General features: G+C 42.0%; 1 protein-coding gene and 1 pseudogene across 1 annotated transcript in view; one reads left to right on the top strand and one right to left on the bottom strand.

Moving 5' to 3' along the window:
• Nucleotides 1–24,402, top strand: part of FUT8 (fucosyltransferase 8) — a gene marked incomplete in the record, with an annotated part of 204,138 nt that overhangs the window by 32,687 nt on the left and 147,049 nt on the right. The window contains 2 exon segments of the mRNA XM_073608564.1: nucleotides 2,452–2,542; nucleotides 9,855–10,166. Of these exon segments, the coding sequence (XP_073464665.1) occupies nucleotides 9,964–10,166 (203 nt within the window).
• Nucleotides 5,765–5,829, bottom strand: LOC141120781 (U4 spliceosomal RNA; annotated as a pseudogene).

Genomic DNA, 24,402 nt, shown 5'->3' with positions numbered 1-24,402 from the left:
AGGATCAGTAAAGCCTTCTCTACGCTTTTTCTACTTTTGATACTCCTTCCTCATTTACTCTGCCGGAACATGACGGGCATTCTGGTGAACCCCATAGCTCTGAACTGGCCCAAAAACATGTGGTACTCTGACTTGATCAAACTTCTGGCAAACACCCTGTGGGCCCTTCCAGATCCTCCAGGTCTCTGGTCTCAAAAATCAGCTTACCACCCTTTTTCATGGTAGCTGTGGACAAGGTAGGGTGGGGTTTCCCTGTACCTTTTTACATACCAGTTTTTTTGCTTGGTGGATCATTACTTGGATCTTTAGTATGCACAACATTATGTTCTTTTTGTCATGCAAGACACCCTGCAGTGCTGCGCACAGAAGCGCTTTTGTTGGCATCAGTTACGTGTTCTACACATGTGTGGTTTGTTTGTTTTGTTTTTTTTTTTCCTCTAGCTATTATTTTCTTGCTTTGAGCCTATGGGTAATGGTATTATGACATTTACCTATTTTCTTTCTCTGACTAATGATGTAGTTCTTAGTAGACATGTAACTGTGCACTTCTGGCCACAATTTTTCGGCTCCAATGTAAGCTGATTGTTTGCCTAATCACCTGTTGCCTAATACATCAGAGAAACAGCCACAGAAACTCTGTTAGGGCCTGTGTTATTGCAATTCCTTCATACAAGACACACCGAGTTCCCTCAGTCTGCACCCATTCCACGAGTACCCAGCAGAGGTCCTCGCTTGGCAGTGGTGGATTAAAGGTGCTTGGGAGCGGCAGCACATGGGACAAATAGAGTTCCTCTGCAGGCCCTGAGGAGTCACGAAACTTTCTCTCAGGTTGATAGCTGTTATTTTGTTTTGGAGCAAGGTCTTACACTGACACTGCTCCAGCCCCCTGATTTCAGCTCCCACACAGACACACAACATGAGCAGAGAATTCTGCTTTGGTCTCAAAGGCCATGTTTGCTGCCTCTGTTCCAAAGACTATTGCCACTGCTGGAAACGGTAGGTGCCAGAAGCTAAAAATGCTCTTCTGTCTCTCCTCCCCCCACTTGAGCATCACAACCTGAATTTCCTGGCACACTTGCATTCGGACCAGCCATTCTTACAGAAAATAATCAATCTACTGTTCTTTTGAGGACCTTCCCTCCTTTAAGGATTGAATTGATGGGCATTGGGAGACACTTTTGAAGTCCTTTGCTCTGGGAGGTCCAGCCCTGCGTCTGACTGTTGCCATATTGTCAGTTGCCCATACTATGGCACACTGGACTGGAGAACTCAATAGTAAACTCTCTCCTGATATAGATAATCCTATTCTTTGTGCAAGATTACAGCTCTTGCCTTCAGTCCTACTATTCTGCATAGAAGCCATGGAGAATGTGATTTCTCAAATCTCCAGAATGTCTTTAATGTCTGTGCCTATGCAGAATTATATGGCTTATAGCTTGGTTAGCTGAGTCTGCTTGAGAAAGGTACCTTTTTGCCTGAGATGAGCTCTTCTTTGGAAAACACATTGAGGAATACATTAAGGTGGTAAGAAGGTAGGGGGGTTCCTACCCCACTATCCGCTAGCACGCCTCTCTATTTAATTGTCCTCCTTTTTACCTTATGTATTCAATATTTTTGCCCCCTGCAGCCGTCCTCCTTTACTGCATCTTTTTGTGGCAGACCATCCACATCTAAGCTCACCAGACCTGCACAGAAGCCACCTTCTTATTAAAGTTTGCCTTTACTTCTACAGGTAGGGAGAACATGCATTGACATTTGCCCCAGCTTAGAATAGAAACATCCCAGAATTTTATTTCACTCTATCTTTTGGAGAGGTACACTGAAATCTCCATGGCTCTTCTATTTCCTTTCTAATAAATGTTTCTATTGCTAATCCTTCTTCTCTTTTAGGCAGAATTACAGGGACTCTTCAAATCCTTCACAGGGACTCTTTCTTCTTTGTTTAGGGATGCATTTTCCACCATTCCCTAACAGATCTGTCCTAATTACTGCAGTAGCTAGGCTGCCTGGTCTCCTGTGGACCTGCCACTTTATCCCTCATATGGAAGATTTTCTACTTTTGATAGCAAATACAACATAACTTCTTATATTTCTCATCTACGCACATATCAATGTAGTCCTTACGTCACTAATCCCACCCTGCAATTCATATTTCGGGGTGCCTTGGTTACCCTTTATACAGAGGTCTTTCCCTTCTGGTCTTATCACATGAAGGTAGCAGCATATAACCCATGGTCTAAGAATTATTCTTGTGTCCTCCAAGATATGGAAAATACAGGTATGTCAACATATTTTTTTTTTGTACTTAAAGCTCAGTTTATTGAAGTTTATTAAGAACTGCAGGTCCCACTCCTCTGTGTTTTGTGATCTGTTCCTAATACAAAACTAAAGCATGATTGTAATGGACATTTTTTTTTTTTTTTCCTGGCATGCCTTTTTTTTGCTTAACAGTGTCTTATTTACGCCCGAAGGCAGCAGTATAACCCAGGTGTATCAGACTGAGTCCTTCGTGCCCAATGAGCTCCAAGGAACTGATTTTATGGTAAGAACAGCAATCCGTGTTTTTCAGGAGTTTTTTTTCCCTATATTTTCATCTAGTGACCCTGCCAGTGATGCACTTCCTGCTGACCATGCTCACTCGCCCTACTATGAAGAAACAGAGTTGTCACTCCAAGACATGACTACAAAAGCTTCCACCTTTCCACTTCTCCAAAATGAGGTGTAGGTGTTTTGTTGTCCATGGAGATAGCTGGGAACAATGGCAGAGTGCATAGAGAGGGGGGGCAGTTGTAGAAAAAAAAAAGAGTAAGTGCACTTATCCTTTAGTTTTTAACTAAAAATATACTCTTGGGCTATGATATTCCTTACGATATTCATAAAACGAACTAACTTTCTTTGTGCACAAATTAGCAATAAAACTTCATAAAAACTCACTTTACTGTGAAGAAAGAATTGTCACCTCTAGTAGCCTTCACTTCACATCTCTCGTAACATGAGAAGCAAGGGTTTGGTTGTTGGCTGGAAACAATGTAAATGATAATGCAGCACAGGCAGAGTTCACAAGGAGGGGGGGAGTGATGTAGAAAATACTTACATAAGTTTTACATGTATATCTGCTGTCTTAAGCTTGCTTTATTCTTTAGAAAGATTTTTTTTCTTCCTGTTCAGCACTGGGTGTGGGTTCTTGGCATACACTTTGTGATGGCTTATTGGAGGAAAGAGACACAACCCCTCTCCACATAGGAAGGGGAAGGAAGGAATGTGCTGTGACTAGATCAGCTCCCTGTTAATCTTTTTATAGCACCCACCCTGACACACATTTCAGGCTGGTTTTATCTTAGTTGTCGGAGAACTTGTCAGAAGTTATCATGCTGATAACAGAAGAACGGAGCAGCAGACAGACACGGGACTCAGGACTTTGGAGAGAGATAAGAAAACACTATAGATATACTATGTGCTTAGGTAAAATTTCATGAATCAGGTTTACATCCATTTGAAGTCTAAATATTATCCCAAACCTACACCTACTATTATGGATACAAGCATAGTATATGAATATATGAATGCTTGTATATAAATATGAATATGTATATGAGAATAATACCAATGGTTATCATATTAACCACTTTATAGAAAATCACGTACCTGTACGTCATTATGTTGAAGTGGTTGTATCGGGGTGATGCCTGCATCCAGAGGCATCACCCCGGTACCGTTTTTTTTAGAGCTGGCGGTTGGCTTTCATGTGATAACTGATGCGGCTAATAAGCCGCTCAGTCATTATCGCAAGAAGCGGGAGGGGATGTCCCCCTCCTCCCACCACTCTGCCTGGGTCTCCCGTCCCACCGGGAGACCTGAGCAACCAGCTGCCACGTCCGCCGGCTGCCCAGAGTCCCCAAAAAAGCCGGAATCGGCTTTGATTTGATCTTCAATGTAGTAAAGCTCCCCGTCCCTGCGTGCACCAAAGAAAGCGCATGCGTAAGTTGCGTCTGCAAATGTAGACAGTGTTCAAATCACACATGTGAGGTACTGCTGCGATTTGTTGGAGTGAGAGCAATAATTCTAGCATAAGACCTCCTCTGTAACTCTAAATGGGTAACTGTTAAACGTTTTTAAACATTGCCTATGGAGATTTTTAAGTACCGTAGTTTGTCGCCATTCCATGAGTGCGTGCAATTTTAAAGCGTAACATATTTGGTATCTGTTTACTCAGCGTAACATCATCTTTCACAATATGCAAAATAATGGGATAACTTTACTGTTTTTTTTTTTTAATTCAGTGAAGTGTTTTTTCCCCAAAAATTGCGTTTGAAAGACCGCTGCGCAAATATTGTGCTAAATAAAATATTGCAACGACCGCCATGTTACTCTCTAGGGTCTTTGCTAAAAAAATTATATATAATGTTTGGGGGTTCTAAGTAATTTTCTAGCAAAAAATACTGATTTGAAATTGTAAACAAGAAGTGTCAGAAATAGGCTTGGTCTTGAAATGGTTAAAATGTCTTTGACTGAAAGTTAGTGTGCAAATTTTCATAAAGAATTCTAAACAAAAACTTTTTCTTAAACTATTTTGATTTGTTGTGCAGAAATCCCTGTTACGTCCAAGAAACTTTACCTGCAGATTTCAAACTCCCACTTTTTTTTTTTTATTGAAAAACTTCCACCCGGTGCCAAAAAAAGTGCACACCCATAAAGAGTGAAACACAAAAACGTGCAACGGGTGTTCAGAGTCCTCCGCTAGGGAAAGACCTTACCCTGATCCCCCGGGGAGTTAGGCTCCAGACAGGGACTGAGGTACTTATACAATGGGTCCATCTGGCCGAAACCAGGCGGACCCCCGTTTACTGGAAGGTCTCCTGAAACAGACCATCCCAAGTACAGGTGGGGCTCCCCCGAAGGGAGACACCCAAAGGAAAAGGCGAACCAAACCAAAAGGCCTATGTCCACCCCTTCCCAAGACTTTCAGAGTAGGCCCGAGGACCCACACCCTACTCGCCACAGTGACAAAATGTGTACACATATCAAACAAAAATACAAAAAAGTGACAAACAGGGGATTAAATAAAAAGAGTGGGGGGATAGGAAGGTGGGAGAGTGAAAAGTGACCATTGTGTAATACAATGGCTGGCCCTCCGGCCAGGATTAAAAATTTCCCCTGGTCCCAGCCAAAAGGCTCGGCCCAAGAGGCAGGTGTGAAAAACGTGTGTAGTGGTGAAGTGACCATGGTACCATAAAATCAAGTGCCTAAACACAGTGTACGGCACCCCTGAACTGCCACTTCAGGGTTACATTCACCACTGGCTTTTCAAAGCAACCCTGACCCACAGCCCAGACCACAGCAGCCCCCACTCCAGGCAGGAAGGTATGGAGTTCTGGAAGCGTGGTGAGAGCCCTCGCCATCAGGCTTCACCGTCGTTCCGTCCCTCCTACCTAATTACATTTGGGAAATACTGGCCGCTCCCCCGGTGGGAGAAAGAGGAGCCAGCGTTCTCTCCCGAATAACTGTCTGGAGCTAGAGCTGCCCCAATCCAGGCCAGAAGGCCAGGGTCCAGACCCTCTGCCAAGACCGAATGTTTCTCTGTCCCCATCAGAAGGCTTCCCTTTCGGCTGCAAACCGCACCGGGTTACCTTCACTCCAGCAGGTTTTGCATAGCAACCGCAATCCCATCTCTATCTCGCCATAGATCAGGGACGGAAGCAAGCGCCACCTCCTGGAAACTGATATGAACAGGTACTACACTCGATCTTGGCCAAAAGGCCGAGAAGCAATTAGCAATAATCACACCTCAGTTGAACCTCATTGGCTATGATACTGCCACTGCGCAAATACTGTGCTAAATAAAATATTGTTAAAATAATACAGTCAGCGCAGAAATATAACTAACACGAAATATAAGCTGCTGTGCACTGAAGGTAAACATATAAAACCTCCGAAAAACATATAATAAAATAAAAGCAGTGCAGCGCTAAACTAAAAGTCCATTGACACAGTCCCTTTAAAATAGAATCAGTTGTGGATAGGAAAACAGTTCTCCACTGTGATGATATAAGTGCTCAAAAATATTCCATGCAGTGCTACGCATCCGTGATACCACCACCGGCCAGCCAAACCGCTCACCTCAGCAAATGGACCCCTGAACTAACAGGTAGGTCAAACCAGCATGTACCACGCTAGGTGGAAGGGAATGGAGACTTGTCTGGAAAGATGGTCCCACGGTAGTGGAGATGACACTCCAAATTGCAGATCATATCACATGTAATAAAAATGAAGATACATAGTGCACACTGCGTGGCTAAAATAGATATCATTTATTAAAAGTATAAGGTACTCACAAGCACAGCACTAAGCCCTAGTGCTGGGATACAGGTAAAATGTCATCAAAGGATAACGTGGGTTAAATGGCGGCTGCAGTGATGTCCAAAAGCTCCCGCACGCGTATCGTCCTCCTCTGGACTTCATCAGCGGTTATTGGAGATAAAAGACATCACATCTATATATATAGAGCCCAAAAAATCTATTTCCTGTAAGGTAAGACCCCCCCCTAGGGAACCATCCAATCAGCTCCAGCTATCATGGGGTCAAAGAGATTGCTTCCTACCAAGCCTATCAAGTCACTATGGTAACCCAGGCTCATGTGTGATGATGCCCGGTCATGTGACATTAAAACACAGGAAACACCTATTAGCAAAAAGATAGGGTTTCACAGGCCGTCATGACGTCATCACCGCCGGGACGGCCGATCATATAACCCTCTATTCTTTAGTATCATCTGACACTGGAACTCCCTCTGATGCAGAGCCCCACCCCCAATGTTCAGAACCTCCCTCTCAGGCCGTCATTCCGTAAGAAGAACGCCCCTTATGGGTGTGTATTAAGACGGCCGCCGTGACGTCATTGACGCCAGGACGGCCAGTCATGTGGTCTCATTTAGCGTGTTAATACAGGCTAGGAACGAAAACAGACGCTCCAGAGGCAGGACGCTCCCCTTGATAACTGGAGCAGCCGTCATGACGTCACCGACGCCAGGACGGCTGGTCATGTGATCCCACTATCAGAGCTGGAACGCAAACCCATACAAAGCGCCGTCCCCAGTAGCCTCCTACTCAGGCTGTCCCTATGGCGATCTGCAAGTTGGGGCTTCAGCCTTTATTAAGCCTGTTTATTAATGATTGATTATAACACCCCAATGTTTCCGCTCTATTGTCAAATACTGGGCTCATGAATAGAACAGTATTCCTGTTCACATTGTATGCCCACAGCTAGAGGAATGGGAAGGGGATTTAAAAATTTATTAATAGAAATAATTCATAATTATAAAATCAGCACATGGAAAAATCCCCATGTGCTGTACTAACGACCTCACTGCAGCCACCACCACATACCCACCCTATACTTTTCAACCCATATAGATATACATATTATAATATTATAATGCCGGTATGTCGATTCACAATCAAATTACACACAACCCCCCATATCAGATTATGTACATAAGGTATACATCGATTCACAAACTGAAAAATACACGACACCCACATATGCAATATGAGTATCTGTACTAAAATGTGCACAACTAACCGTCTATATTAGTACGCCATGCAAAAATAGCTCTCTAATTCAATAAACGGCAACCCAAAAATTACCCCATAGACGTTATTTGTCAGAGATGAAACAATTTAAGTCGAATTCGACATTGAGTCCCGTGGGTACCCCCACTTGGGTCTCATACGCCCAAAATGACTCACGGCGGCTCAGTTGTCGAATGAAGTTCCCCCCCCTCCAATGAGGGGTCACTTTTTCAACCCCCCAAAATTTTAATTTAGCAGGGTTTCGAGCATGGAATAGTCGAAAGTGCTTGGAAACATTATGAGTTACCAAACCTTTTTTGATGTTATTCACATGTTCTCCTATTCTGATATGCAGAGGTCTAGATGTCCTGCCTATGTACTGGAGGCCACATTCGCACTCCATCATGTACACTACCCCTGTGGTAGAACATGTAATGAAGTCTTTAATTTTATATGATTTCTTGGTTGCTGTGGCGATAAACTCTTTACGTTTTTTAATATTACATTTAGCCTGTTTGCATGGTGGACACCGTCCACAGGCGTAAAATCCTGTCAGTACATTGAAGATTCTATTCTCAAACGGAACAGGTGGATCGATCACCCCAGGGGCCAACTTGTCACGCAAAGAGGGGGCCTTTCTGTAGACGAATTGAGGAAACTGAGGGAGGACAGGACCAAGCACTTTGTCCCGTCTGAGAATAGGCCAATATTTGCGAACAACCCTTTCAAATTGTTTGTACTGGACATTAAAATCAAGGATCGCCATAGGGACAGCCTGAGTAGGAGGCTACTGGGGACGGAGCTTTGTATGTGTTTGCGTTCCAGCTCTGATAGTGGGATCACATGACCAGCCGTCCTGGCGTCGGTGACGTCATGACGGCCGCTCCAGTTATCAAGGGGAGCGTCCTGCCTCCTGGAGCGTCTGTTTTCGTTCCTAGCCTGTATTAACACGCTAAATGAGACCACATGACTGGCCGTCCTGGCGTCAATGACGTCACGGCGGCCGTCTTAATACACACCCATAAGGGGCGTTCTTCTTACGGAATGACGGCCTGAGAGGGAGGCTCTGAACATTGGGGGTGGGGCTCTGCATCAGAGGGAGTTCCAGTGTCAGATGATACTAAAGAATAGAGGGTTATATGATCGGCCGTCCCGGCGGTGATGACGTCATGACGGCCTGTGAAACCCTATCTTTTTGCTAATAGGTGTTTCCTGTGTTTTAATGTCACATGACCGGGCATCATCACACATGAGCCTGGGTTACCATAGTGACTTGATAGGCTTGGTAGGAAGCAATCTCTTTGACCCCATGATAGCTGGAGCTGATTGGATGGTTCCCTAGGGGGGGGTCTTACCTTACAGGAAATAGATTTTTTGGGCTCTATATATATATAGATGTGATGTCTTTTATCTCCAATAACCGCTGATGAAGTCCAGAGGAGGACGATACGCGTGCGGGAGCTTTTGGACATCACTGCAGCCGCCATTTAACCCACGTTATCCTTTGATGACATTTTACCTGTATCCCAGCACTAGGGCTTAGTGCTGTGCTTGTGAGTACCTTATACTTTTAATAAATGATATCTATTTTAGCCACGCAGTGTGCACTATGTATCTTCATTTTTATTACATGTGATATGATCTGCAATTTGGAGTGTCATCTCCACTACCGTGGGACCATCTTTCCAGACAAGTCTCCATTTCCTTCCACCTAGCGTGGTACATGCTGGTTTGACCTACCTGTTAGTTCAGGGGTCCATTTGCTGAGGTGAGCGGTTTGGCTGGCCGGTGGTGGTATCACGGATGCGTAGCACTGCATGGAATATTTTTGAGCACTTATATCATCACAGTGGAGAACTGTTTTCCTATCCACAACTGATTCTATTTTAAAGGGACTGTGTCAATGGACTTTTAGTTTAGCGCTGCACTGCTTTATTTTACTAAATAAAATATTGCAACGACCGCCATGTTACTCTCTAGGGTCTTTGCTAAAAAAATTGTATATAATGTTTGGGGGTTCTAAGTAATTTTCTAGCAAAAAATACTGATTTGAAATTGTAAACAAGAAGTGTCAGAAATAGGCTCGGTCTTGAAATGGTTAAAATGTCTTTGACTGAAAGTTAGTGTGCAAAATTTCATAAAGAATTCTAAACAAAAACTTTTTCTTAAACTATTTTGATTTGTTGTGCAGAAATCCCTGTTAAGTCCAAGAAACCTTACCTGCAGATTTCAAACCCCCACACTATAAAATAGCTAAACCTATTTTTCTCTTACTGTTTCCTTTAGACATATTGAGGGGTGACAGATTTCCTCCGAAGTATGTGGTGATCAGTGAAGGAGAGACAAACTGCCATGTTTTTTTCCTGAGACAACAGACTCTGGCTGGAAACTGAAGATGCGGTCATGGACAGGCTCCTGGCGTTGGATAATGCTCATTCTTTGTGCCTGGGGCACGTTGTTATTTTACATTGGTGGGCATTTGGTACGAGACAATGATAGCCCCGACCACTCCAGTAGAGAACTGTCTAAAATACTGGCTAAGCTTGAACGGTTAAAACAGCAAAATGAAGACTTGAGAAGAATGGCAGAATCCCTTAGGTAAGCAGTCCAGAGCTCTGTTTTAAAGTTGTTTAGGTTGTGGAATTTTTGTACTAATATCAAATTTGAACTTTGAAATCAAATTTGAATTTGATTTTTAATTAAATATGGTCAGTTTAAATCCTGCTATGAAATAAGCATGCGACTCCCCATGCTCAAATTTAAGGACTAGTTTGCTTTTAGTGATGTTTTACATGTTACACCCATATTTCGTAACATGTTAAGGGGTTACTAAAGGTTTTTTTTTTTTTTAAATAACAAACATATACTTACCTTCACTGTGCAGTTGGTTAAGCACAGAGTGGCCCTGATCCTCCTCTTCTGGGGTCCCTCAGCGGTGCTGGTAGCGCCACCTCTTCTCGCGTGCCCTGACGGAGAAGTGCTCTCCTTAGGACACCCGTGCGGGCATGTTCCCAAGTCCTGCTAATGCGTCTATTGACACAGAAAGCAGGACTCAGCTCTGGCGCCCACGTCGTTGGATTTGATTGACAGCAGCTGGAGCCAATGGCTGCGCTGTTATCTATCCAATCGGTACATGAGATACCAGCTAGAGATGGTGTGCTCATCCCTGGGGAGAAAAAGACCGAGTTCAGGTAAGTAAAACTGGGGCACTGGGGGGCTGCAGCATGAGAGAAGGTTTTTCACCTTAATGCATAGAATGCATTAAGGCAAAAAACCATCAGGGTTTACAACTCCCCCACACCTTCTCTTCTAGGGTCCCCAGCTGGTGATCTTAGCTCCTCCTCTTGTCTGTGTGCCCTTGTAGCAAGCCACTTGCTATGGGGGGTACAGGTGCATGCACGATCCCCAGCTGTGTGCGTCTATGGAGCTGAGCCGCTCCCGCTTCCTTCTTACAACATTTAATTGACAGCAGTAGGAGCTAATGGCTCTGCTGCCCAAGTCCCTGGGTGAAGAGACACATGTGACAAGCATACAAAGCTTGACAGCAAAATTTAGTTTGACAGCTTATTTGGCACGTTTTGTCTTACATCAAACAGCCCATTGAAGTGAATGGGATGCCTTGTGCACGATGTGCAAAACGTGCAAGTGAATGTGAGGAGCATGCATTCACGCTATGCAAAGTGTGAATCCAGCATTAGGGCTTTCAGGAAGTGTTTGCTTTCTAATGTCAATAATACAGTCTGTGTATACACAACTTTTTGTTCTTACTTTATCTTACCAGTAAAGTGGTTCTCTGATATAGTGTATAAATATCAGGGCACGTGATTTCAATCCTGAAATTCATCATACATATACAATGATGGATCCTCACTGCTGAGAAGTACAAGTAGTTCCAGACATTGCTTTTGCCAAAATTGAAGCATCAATTGACCCTCCCTCTTAGATTGTAAGCTCTAACAAGCAGGGCCCTCTGATTCCTCCTGAATTGTATTGTAACTGTGTTGTCTACCCTCGTGTTTTAAAGCTCTGCGCAAACTATTGGTGCTATATAAATTCTGTATAATCCTAATACAATAAGAATAGAATACTCTTAAAGAAATGAAACAAAAATAGTAATACAACATTCTCCATTCAAAAATTGTAAGCATGCAATTCAATACCGAAATTACATCCAAGCCCCATTACTAACATTTCATATTATCATTAAAATGTTCATGTGAAGGCATTTTCAATCTTTTTACACTTGTCATTAAGGAACATGGTAATTTTTCCATGAAAGTTCTTGATCAGACATTTCTGTTAAGGGGTCCCTGTCTTCCAGTTCTCGCTTTTTTTTTGTTTTAGCCCCCTCTCATGCTTCCATGTGAACTATAATCCTATAAACAGCTGTACCAGTGCTCATGCAGGAAGCTGACCCTGGACAATGACATGCAGCTGCCTCTGGAGCACACATGTAGACTGGAAATGGCTCCAAAGAAGCAAAAGGAGATCAGCAGCACTGAGATGCAAAAAAATGAATAAAAAGATAATTTTCTAAAACCAAACTGGCAGTTTAAAAAGGTTAGATTTACTCAAGCAAACATAACAAGTGATGATACTATATAGAAAAAAATCCACGCTAGTGTGTTATCAAAAGTAAATACAGCACCTGTGCACTAAAACCTAAATAACAGGTTTAATCAGATCTGTATGTCCTAAAAGTGCAGTGCTAAAAAAAAATACCATGTGCAAAGCACCATATATGACCTAGTGCAAAACCTTTTGAAGTGAACAGAAAATCAAATCAAAATATTATTCAATCCAAAAATGTCCTTATGCAAAAGTGCAAAAATATTATATTCATAAAGTGCAAAGTTCATAGATTGATCACTAAAGTCCTCCTGTTCAAACAGTTCATGCATGCCAGTGTCCCACACTGGATAGATCGATCCTGAGGGACACCTTCACCATAAATCAGATGGGGGGCTTACCAGACCACCAGCGATCTTCCTTACTCAGGAAGATCATTCAGCGCTTATTGGGATCTCTGATCCTCAGATGGAAATCCTGAGATGTTCCCCCGCCAGTCTCACTGTGTTCCTCTTATGGTGACAAGATGATCCAGCTCACAGTCTCAGATTGGATGGATGAATCCTCATAGTTAAAATGGGTAAAAAACAGGGAGACTCCTCATGGTGTAGTATGGTCTCAACCGTTTTATTTTACAATCTGTGCACTTGCACATAAAACAAAGATGCTGCTGGCATGGAGGTAGGGGCGTTTTTTCAGTTAACCTATAGTGGAGCTTTTCCTTTCCCAGGTGAATTATTTAACGTGCAGCCGTGAGCGTGCGGGCGTACCCCTGATGACGTTGCATATAACGAAACAATCGTAGGGACACGGCACCCACCCTGCTGCACAGATGCTTTTTGAATTTATGACTGAAGGATAGCACTGGCTGTGGTGGAGAGATTTACAGCCAGCAGCATATTTGTTTTATATGTAAGTGCACTGATTTTAAAATAAAATGGTTCAGACCATACTACGCCACGAGGAGTCTCCCTGTTTTTAACTCTGAGGTTTCATCCATCCATCCCATCTGAGACTGTGAGCTGGATCATCTTGTCACCATAAGAGGAACACAGTGAGGCTGGCGGTAAGCCCCCATCTGATTTATGGTGAAGGTGTCTGTCAGGATCGATCTACCCAGTGTGGGACACTGGCATGCATGAACTGTTTGCACAGGACTTTAGTGATCAATCTATGAACTTTGCACTTTATGAATATAATATTTTTTCACTTTTGCATAAGGACATTTTTGGATTGAATAATATTTTGACTGGATTTTCTGTTCACTTCAAAGGTTTTGCACTAAGTGATGATAAATAGCTTAGAATAGAAATATGGGTTTTAAAAAAACAAAACAAATCTACTCCCCTAGGTGGATGCAGCATCGATCCCCCGCCATCTTTGCAGTGAGAACTGAGCGATCAAACACTGCTCATAACTCAGTTCTCTTCTCCGCTCTCAGCAGGGAGTTGTGACTCGGTCACCGGCCCTCTCCTCTGCCCCTCCAGCACTCAGTGGAGTGCTGGGCTGGAGAGGGGCCATCTGGCTCAGTCTCCCAGTGGCAATGCTGAGAGGCTGAGCTAGCTTGCGATCCAGGTATGTGGGTGGATCCCAAGTGTAAAGTTGGGATCTTTCCCCAGCTTGGAACAGAGTGACGTGAGCCGAAATAATGAGCAGTATATAGCAGTCTTATGACTTCTATCAGTGTCCAGCCGAGCACTGGTTAAAGCTTGTAGGAGGAGTTTTCGTTCTCTGGCTATTTTATGGGGCGGCATGACCCCTGACCCTCTGTCTATACAGTGCTGATTGGCCCTTTGCTGATCACATGCACCCTCCAAAAAAATAAATAATAACCTTCTAGCAATACACACCAAACTGAGCAAGTGCCACCGAGGTTCTATACTATCAGGAGATGGCTTGGGGACTATAGCAGAAGGAGATATTCAGAGAAGATGGGATCAAACAGCCTTTTTACACAATGGATTAACCCTTTAGGTGTCAGTGAGTATAACAAGCATGCTTTACTGCATATACAGACTGATTTTACTGTTGTGGGTTTAGTAACACTTAAAGGTTATTTTGATCTTGTGAAATGTATGGGGTTTGATAGACAAATCTAAATACCTTGCAGCGCTTAATAGTAACAATCAATTATGACTTGCACACACACAAGACTCACATTTTGCTCTGGATACTGTTTCACGCTTGAATAAAACATGGCTGGGTTAGGTTACCACTCCACCCTGACCCCTATTCATGTGGGTTAGTGTTATGTTTAGTAGTCTGGTTACTGTTTCACAGGTCTAATGTAATTTGAATTCTTGTACAACCCCAATTCTAAAAAGGTTGATGCGTTGTTTGAAATACATACATACATAAAAACAGAATGCAATGATTTGCAAATTTTATAAACCCATATTTTATTCACAATAGAAAATATAAAACGCATCACGTGAATAAACTGAGAAAATGTACAATTTTAGTAAACAAAATGGGAGAATTTTGAAATGAATGGCACCAACATGTCTCAGAAAAGTTGGGACAGGGCAACAAAAAACTGACAGAGTAAGTAGCACTAACAAAAGAAGAGCATTTTGCAATGAATTAAGTTAACTTGCAACATGTCAGTAACGGGTATAAAAAGAGTATTTCAGAGAGTCAGAATGCATCAAAATTAAAGATGATTCACCAATCTGTGAAAAGCTGTGTCTAAAAATTGTCAAATGATTTCAGAATAATGTTCCTTAATGTAAAGTTGCAAAGACGTATATAATCTAGAGTACATGATATCAAGATTCAGAGAATCTGGAGAAATTTTCTGCGCAAGGGACAAGGCCAAAACGCAATATTGGATGCCCATGATCTTTCAGGCCCTCAGACGGCACTGCAATAAAGACGGGTATAATTCTGTGATAATCACTGCCTGTGCTCAGGAATTCTGTCCTCTGTGCCATCCAAAAATACAAAGTGAAGGTCTGTCATGCAAAGAAGCCATATCTCAACATGCTCCAGAAAACGCCTCTGTCTTCTCTAGGCCAAATCGCATTTAAAATGGTCTTTTGCAAAGTGGAAAACTGTTCTGTGGTCGGATGAATCGAAATCTGACAATCTTTTTGGTAACCATAGGCACCACATCCTCGGACTAAAGAGGAGATGGACCCCTTTTCTTGTTAGCACTCAATTCAAAAGCCTGCATCTCTGATGAAATGGGGCTTCATTAATGCATATGGAATGGGCAGCTTGCACATCTGCAAAGGCACCATCCGTGCAGAAAGATTTATCCAGGTTTTAGAGCAGCATATGCTCCCATCTAGAACATAACTTTTTCAGGGATGGCACTGCATATTTCAGCAAGACCATGCTAAACCACATACTGTGTCTATGACAACAGCATGGCCTTGTAATGGAACAGTCTGGGTGCTTAACTGGCCTACTTGCAGTCCAGACCACCTGCCAATTTAAAAATATTTGGCGCATATTGAAATGAAAAATATGACAATGAAAACTGTTGAGCAGTTAAAATATTAAATCAGACAAGAATAGAACAACCTTTCTCCCCCAACACTGCAGCAACTGGTCTCCTCAGTTCCCAGACATTTGTAAAGTGTTGTTAAGAGGGAATGCTACACCCTAGTAAGCATGGCCCTGTCCCAACTTTTTTGAGACATGTTGCTTTTATCAATTTCAAAATTTACAGTGGGGGTGGAAAGTATTCAGACCCCCTTAAATTTTTCACTCTGTTATATTGCATCCATTTGCTAAAATCATTTAAATTAATTTTTTTTCCTCATTAATGTACACACAGCACCCCATATTGACAGAAAAACACAGAATTGTTGACATTTTTGCAGATTTATTAAAAAAAGAAAAACTGAAATCTCACATGGTCCTAAGTATTCAGACCCTTTGATCCTAGCAGAGATAGATATCCAGCTGGACTTCAAGGAGATACTCCTTTTCTTAGATATTGTATAGAATGGGGTCCACAGGATATTTGGTGTCCTAAAAATCCACTGTCCTATATCTACTCTTGCTGTTCTAGTACGTACCAGACTCTATCAAGAATAGATCTAACGGTGGGCACGGAATTAGCTTTACCATGGGTGTCTAATATACAATACTTGACTGTGGGCCTGTCAGATCATTCCCCATTTTAGTCTCCCTAAATAAAATAAAGCCTAAGATGAAGCCTAATTGGCAGGTCCCTGCTTTTTGGTTAAAGGAAATGTCACAGGGAGATTCAACGAGTCGAGCTCTAGTGGAGTTTTTCTCCATTAATGAGAACTCTGCTTCAAGCCAGGTGGTTTGGGACACCATGAAGGCTTTTTTGAGGGGGGTCCTATTGAAGGCAGTAAGTGTCCAAAAAAAAATTGAACTTGGAAAGTGAATCTTTATTAGCAGCAGAGGTTCGGCAAAAGGAAGCTCAATATATACAGGACCCTACCACCCCCAACCGCTGCACCTGGAGGGATACACAGCAATCATATAGAAGATTGGGGGAATCTAGGATGGAAAAGGACCTGGGGGTCCTAGTAGATGATAGGCTCAGCAATGGCATGCAATGCAAACAAAGCAAACAAAATATTGGCTTGCATTAAAAAGGGGATCAACTCCAGAGATAAAACGATAATTCTCCCACTCTACAAGACTCTGGTCCGGCCGCACCTAGAGTATGCTTTCCAGTTCTGGGCACCAGTCCTCAGGAAGGATGTACTGGAAATGGCGAGTACAAAGAAGGGCATCAATGCTAATAAAGGGTCTGGAGGATCTTAGTTATGAGGAAAGGTTGCGAGCACTGAACTTATTGTCTCTGGAGAAGAGACGCTTGAGGGGATACGATTTCAATATACAAATACCGTACTGGTCACCCCACAATAGGAATAAAACTTTTTTGCAGAAGAGAGTTTAACAAGACTCGTGGCCACTCATTAAAATGAGAAGAAAAGAAGTTTAACCTTAAACTACGTAGAGGGTTCTTTACTTTAAGAGCGGCAAGGATGTGGAATTCCCTTCCACAGGCGGTGGTCTCAGTGGGGTGCATCGATAGCTTCAAGAAACTATTAGATAAGCACCTGAATGACTGCAACATACAGGGATATACAATGTAATACTGACACATAATCACACATAGGTTGGACTTGATGGGCTTGTGTCTTTTTTCAACCTCACCTACTATGTAACTATGTAACTATGATTGGTATTGGATAAGGCTGATAAGGCCTGTTTTCTCTCCAGATGTCGCGGCTGGGAGGAAGGGGAGAGACCAGGTCATGTGCTAGCTGTAGTAACAAAATCTCAGGAGAAAATTTAATTTTATTTCCGCCATTTGCAAAATAGGGGGTGAGATTACAAACGATCAAAATGAAATTAAAGACTTTTTTTCTCTTTCTATAGTGATTTGTATCAGAGCAAGGTTTAATATATTCATGGGCACTTCTTAGAGATTTTTTTTTGGACCCTTTAAAATTGCCTTCTCTCTCTAGTGTGGCTAGAGATAAACTTAATGCCCCTCTGACTCTGGAGGAGTTAAGACGGGCAGTGTTAGAAGCCCCAAACAATAAAGCCCCAGGTTTAGACGGGTTACCGTCAGAAGTGTACAAATATGGGGATATTCTGTTACTGGAACTATTGAAGGTATTTAACCATGAATGGGAAACCTTTAAACTTACAGATTCTATGAATGAAGCTTGTATTATAGTGCTACTAAAGCCAGAGAAGGATCCTTTGGCTCCAGAATCTTATCGCCGATATCGTTATTAAACTCGGATGCTAAGATTCTGGCCAGATTGGGCAGCTAGATTGGGTAGCGTCATGCAGGGATTGATCCATCCAGATCAATCTGGTTTTATATATACTAGGTCTACAGCTAGCAGAAGCAGTTCGACAGTCAGAGGATATCTTTATTAGAGGGGCAAGGAACGAAAAAAAATCATATGCGGACGACGCACTGTTCCTTGGTGATACGGACAATTACTTGATATCCTTAATGACTCTTATAAAAAAATTTGGCTCGTTCTCAGGCTTTACTATTAATTGGGACAAATCGGTCCTATTCCCACTTGATGTATTCAGTTTTGATATACCAAAGGAGGCCCAACAAATTAAAGTTGTGAAGTTTTTTTTTTAAATATTTAGGAATATGGATATACCCAATGTTGAAAGATTATTTGCAGTATAATTTAACTCCCATCCTGGAGAAATTTAAACAAGAGTATAGCATGGTCCAAATTACCCCTATCAGTCGTGGGCCGAGCAAACCTCATAAAAATGATGTGGGCCCCCCAATTATTATGTTTTATGTAATTCACCTATGTGGATCCCTTTAAAATGGTTAAAAAAAATAGATTTTTTGTTTAGTAAGCTATTATGGAAAGGTAAGAGCTCTAGGATTAGACTATCTACCCTTCAGAGAACTAAAGAAGGCGGGGGGGTCTAGCAGTGCCACAGCCAAGAGTGTATTTTATAGCTTCCCAATTGCAGCATTTTGCAGGGTGGGGGACGATGGATTGGTGAGATCCAATACAGGCCATGTTATTAAGTCAATGTTCGAGCTTTAACCTTACGGCCCAACTAGAATCAGGATCATTTGCCTGCACTCACTCTAGCCCAATGTTGGTGCCAATGAATAAAGTATGGCAGCAAATGAGGCGTACAATGAAATATGAAGGGGTGTCAGAATTTCCTCCAATATGGAGGAATAGGTACTTTGGAGAACTCTGTAAACTAGAGGGGTTTGAATATTGGCGTTCTAAAGGAATACAACATATTCCTCAGCTTTATGCTCAAAGCACTATACGGTCTTTTCAGGAGCTACAGGAATTATATAAATTGCTGCATAATAACTTTTATAAATGTCTACAACTACGACATGCAGTCTATTCCCAGCTTAAAGGAGGAGGAATGAATATAAGACCAATGCCATTGATATCTTTGTTAGCAGGGGCAGGGAGAAAAAAAGGTTTAACCTCGCTAGTATATAGCCAACTTATGCTGAATTATCAAGATATTTTGGATAGCCCAGGCAGGAAGGGTTGGGAGATTGATCTGGGGGTTATACTGGACGAGGAATGGCAAAATATTTTGAAGAGGGCACCAATGGTTTCTTTATCATCTACACAATGCCTATCACAACTGTTTATTATCTATAGGACATATAGGACTCCAGTAAAATTATATAAGTGGAGGCGGAGGGAAACTTCAGATTGCCCAAGATGTAAGCAACCCCAGACAGACTTGCTCCATATGTTTTGGAAATGTCCTAAACTGGTCAGATACTGGCGAGAAGTGGTGTCCACAATTAATGGGGCTTATAACAGCCAGATAGAATTGGACCCCAAAATGTTTACTGGGTTATCTTAATGAAGAGCTATATCCGAGGGAAATGTCAATTTTCAATTGGTAGACTATTATTTATAGCCCGTAAGTTAATAGTTAGAAAATGGATGTCTCCCAGTGTACCAGTATTTGAGGAATGGCGCACCCAGGTAAATGAGGCAATATTAATGGAGAAACAGGTTTATCAGAAAAGGGGTACAATAGATAATTAGCTAAGTTGTGGGGTCCCTGGTTAATAACACCAGGTCTGGCTTCATTCTCTTGGATTCCAAATATAATAAAAAATGTAAGAAGAGAGAGTGGATTGGAAAAGTATAGGCTGTATGGGAAGTGTTGAGCGGTGTGGAGGAGGGAAGGGAGAGGGAGGGGGCTTTGTTTTTTTTTTTTTTTGTTTTTTTTTTTTCCTTCTTCCCCTTTTTGTTTTCTTATTTGTTTTTTCTGTTTTTTTGTTTTATTATGAATGGTTTTGTGTAGGTAATTCTACTTGTGGTATATAGTCACTGCTGGGGATCGATGGAAATAAGAAATTAGAATTTAAAAACATATACTTTGTAAAATCAGTGTTAAAATTGTTGTATGTATGGATATTGTAAAACTGGTAAATGAGAAAATGTCGAATAAAGAGGTAATGTATAAAAAAAAAAACAAAAAAAAACAAAAATTGCCCCACATGCTCGCGCACCAAAGAAAACATACGTAAGTCGCGCTTGCAAATGTAAACAGTGTTCAAATCACGCGTGTGAGGTGTCAACGCGATCATCAGAGCGAGAGCAATAATTGTAGCAAAAGACCTCCTCTGTAACTCTAAACTGGTAACTGTTAAAAATGTTTAAAGCGTCGCCTATGGAGATTAACATGTTGGGTATCTATTTACTTGCCATGACATCATTCGCAATATACAAAACAATTTGGCTAACTTTACTGTTTCTTTTTTTTTTTAATTTAGTGAAGTGTATTTTTTCCAAAACGTTTGCACTTGAAAGACTGCTGCGTGAATACCGTGTGACATAAAATATTGCAACGAAAGCCATTTTAGTCTACAGAGTCTTTGCTAAAAAATTCATACATTTTAGATAATTGTGTGTGTGTGTGTGTGTGTGTGTATATTTGGGGGTTCTAGGAAAGTTTCTAGCAAAAAACAGATTTAAACTTTAGCTCCTGATGGTGAAACTGAGCTTTTTGGGAGGGGGGAGCGGCTACCTGATTTTTTTGACAGGAATCCGCAGCTACTTCCGTTCTGATCGTAAGTGGAAGTTCCTTCCCTCCCGAAGTCTTCAGGGACACAGGACAGGTCCTAGAAGACTTTGTGACCAATCGCAGAGCACCGCTCGCGCATGCCCAGCGTGCACCTGGCTGTGAAGCCGCGAGCTGTCACAGCTGGGTGCTCATATTAGAGATGCCGGCGCCACCGAGGGAGGAAAGGGGAAGAAAACTGCTGGGGTGAGTGCACTGCTGGACCATGGGACAGGTAAGTGTGCGTTCATTAAAAGTCAGCAGCTACACCTTTTTGTAGCTGCTGACTTTTAATAAACACACAAATGATAAACTCCACTTTAAGTGATTAAAGTTGTTGTAAAGGCTGAAGGTTTTTTTTTTTACCTTCATGCACTCTGTGATGAAGGTAAAAAACCTTCTGTGTGCAGCTCCCCCCCCCCCCCCCAGTACTTACCTGAGCCCGATCTCGATCCAGCGATGTACACAAGAACAGCTGCTTTTGTCATTGGCTCAGATACAGACTGGAACAAAGAGTTAAAAAGAGTACCTGTGGTTCTGGGAATGCAGTTGTCCACAGATTATAGACTTTCAGGAATGTAGTCAGTAGGAGACAGTCCAGCCAGATGGGTCAGTTCAGGCAGTAGGCAGAGACATGGACCGCAAACAAGCAGCGTATCAGTGCAGGAAGCATACGGAGATTTGGACAGTATGCAGGCAAAGGATCAGTCCAGGCGAAAAGCAGAAGCGACACTGCACTATTGTGGCAGTGATCAGAGCACTGTTTCTGGCTTGCACTGGTGTGGCTAGTTATCTGGAACACTGTTGACTTACAGTGGTCTGGTGACACTGGGACTGATGTAGTTGGTGTTCAGATACACTGTTGCTGGTTGCACTGGCTTTGGTAACAATGTACTGGTGTGGCAGCAAACAAGGACACTGGCCCTGGTGACACTGGCAGCAAACGCTGTTGCTGGCTAACACTGGTCTGGGGACACTGGAACTAGTATAGCTATTAATCATGAACACTGTTGCTGGCTTACAAAGGATGTTGACACTAGAACTGGTTTGTCAACAATCGGGGACACTGTTGCTGGCTTACGCTGATCTGGTGATACTGGAACTGGTGTGGTGTGGTTTACACTAGTCTGGTGACAGTCTGTCAGTTCCAAGACTGACTATCAGGTACATTGTTGCTTACTCTACATTGATCTGGGGATATAGACTGGGGTGGTGGCAATCAGCAATACTGTTGCTGGCTCACATTGGTCTAGTGACGCTTGAGCTGGTGTGGCGGCTATCGGGAACGTTGCTTGCACTGGTCTGGTGACACTGTACTGATGTGGCACTAATGAAGAATACTGTCGCTGGATGCACTGTTCTGGTGACACTGAAATGAATGCAGGGGCGATTAGGAATGCTGTGTTGCTGGCTTACACGTGTGTTTGTATTTGTTCATTTTAACAGTGTAAAAAACATGCTGTGGATGTTGCAGAGTTTTAAATAAAGACTCTTGCTACAATCTCTGATCTATTGCTTACAAAGAGAACAAAAGGGTATAAAACCTTTGTATCTAGTACTGATTCAGCCACTTGGGCTGCTTTTATGCATTTTCAGCTGAGCGTTTCATTTTCAAGGCCGAAAGTTGTGCGTTTTTACCGCAATTTTGCACAGGTTAAAAGGTCGCCAATGTGCAGAAAACGCCTGTAATCTGCCCAAAAAGAAGCTCATGTACTTTTTTGAGCTTCAGGCGTTTTGCTTCAGGCTACAAAACGCTCAGATGTGATCAGGGGCCATTTAAATGAATGGGATTTTGCTTGTTGGGCGTTTTTACGAGCTGAAAACGCTCAGGTGTGAATGCAGCCTAAATCTCTGATTAAAGCTTTTGGATTTTTTGCAGTGCTTTTAAAGTACTTAACAAATTAATGTAGATACATTACTGATTTTTCTCTTTAGAATTACAGAAACAAATGAATTTCAAATTGTTTGCCATATGGCTACCATGATATTAGCTATATGCAAAAAGCTTTCTCAAGAAACACACACATATAAAATGATATTTTCTACTTTTTGTTATAAAAAAAATCCAATAAACTCAATTTTAGTCATACATTTAGGCCGAAATGTATTCGGCCACATGTCTTTGGTAAAAAAAATGTCAATAAGTGTATATTTTTCGGTTTGCGCAAAAGTTATAGCGTCTACAAGCTAGGGTACATTTTCTGGAATTTACACAGCTTTTAGTTTATGACTGCCTATGTCATTTCTTGAGGTGCTAAAATGGCAGGGCAGTACAAAACCCCCCCAAATGACTCCATTTTGGAAAGTAGACACCTCAAGGAAATTGCTGAGAGGCATGTTGAGCCCATTGAATATTAATTTTTTTGTCCCAAGTGATTGAATAATGACAAAAAAAAAAAATTACAGAAAGTTGTCACTAAATGATATATTGCTCACACAGGCCATGGGCATATAAGGAATTGCACCCCAAAATACATTCAGCTGCTTCACCTGAGTACGGGGATACCACATGTGTGGGACTTTTTGGGAGCCTAGCCGCGTACGGGACCCCGAAAACCAATCACCGCCTTCAGGATTTCTAAGGGTGTAAATTTTTCATTTCACTCTTCACTACCTATCATAGTTTCGGAGGCCATGGAATGCCCAGGTGGCACAACCCCCCCCCCCCCCCCCAAATGACCCCATTTTGGAAAGTAGACACCTCAAGCTATTTGCTGAGAGGCATGATGAGTATTTTGCAGCTCTCATTTGTTTTTGAAAATTAAGTAAGACAAGAAAAAACTTTTTTTTTTTTTTTTTCTTTTTTCAATTTTCAAAACTTTGTGACAAAAAGTTAGGTCTGCAAAATACTCACTATACCTCTCAGCAAATAGCTTGGGTTGTCTACTTTCCAAAATAGGGTCATTTGGGGGGTGTTTGTGCCACCTGGGCATTCCATGGCCTCCGAAACTGTGATAGGCAGTGAAGAGTGAAATCAAAAATTTACGCCCTTAGAAAGCCTGAAGGCAGTGCTTGGCTTTCGGGGTCCCGTACGCGGCTAGGCTCCCAAAAAGTCTCACACATGTGGTATCCCCGTACTCAGGAGAAGCAACAGAATGTATTTTGGGGTGTAATTTCACATATTCCCATGGCATGTTTGAGCAATATATCATTTTGTGACAACTTTGTGCAAAAAAAAAAAAAAATTTGTCTTTCCCGCAACTTGTGTCACAATATAAAATATTCCATGGACTCGACATGCCTCTCAGCAAATAGCTTGGGGTGTCTACTTTCCAAAATGGGGTTTTGAACTGTCCTGGCATTTTATGCACAACATTTAGAAGCTTATGTCACACATCACCCACTCTTCTAACCACTTGAAGACAAAGCCCTTTCTGACACTTTTTGTTTACATGAAAACATTTTTTTTTGCAAGAAAATTACTTTGAACCCCCAAACATTATATATTTTTTTTTAAAGCAAATGCCCTACAGATTAAAATGGTGGGTGTTTCATTTTTTTTTTTTTTCACACAGTATTTGCGTAGCGATTTTTCAAATGCATTTTTTGGGGAAAAAACACACTTTTTAAAATTTTAATGCACTAAAACACACTATATTGACCAAATGTTTGATGAAATAAAAAAGATGATCTTAGGCCGAGTACATGGATACCAAACATGACATGCTTTAAAATTGCGCACAAACGTGCAGTGGCAACAAAATAAATACATTTTTAA

The sequence above is a fragment of the Aquarana catesbeiana genome, linkage group LG13 (genome assembly GCF_042186555.1).
Source record: "Aquarana catesbeiana isolate 2022-GZ linkage group LG13, ASM4218655v1, whole genome shotgun sequence".
In the NCBI taxonomy this organism is placed as follows: Eukaryota; Metazoa; Chordata; class Amphibia; order Anura; family Ranidae; genus Aquarana; species Aquarana catesbeiana.
This window is presented reverse-complemented; position numbering and strand designations above follow the sequence as displayed.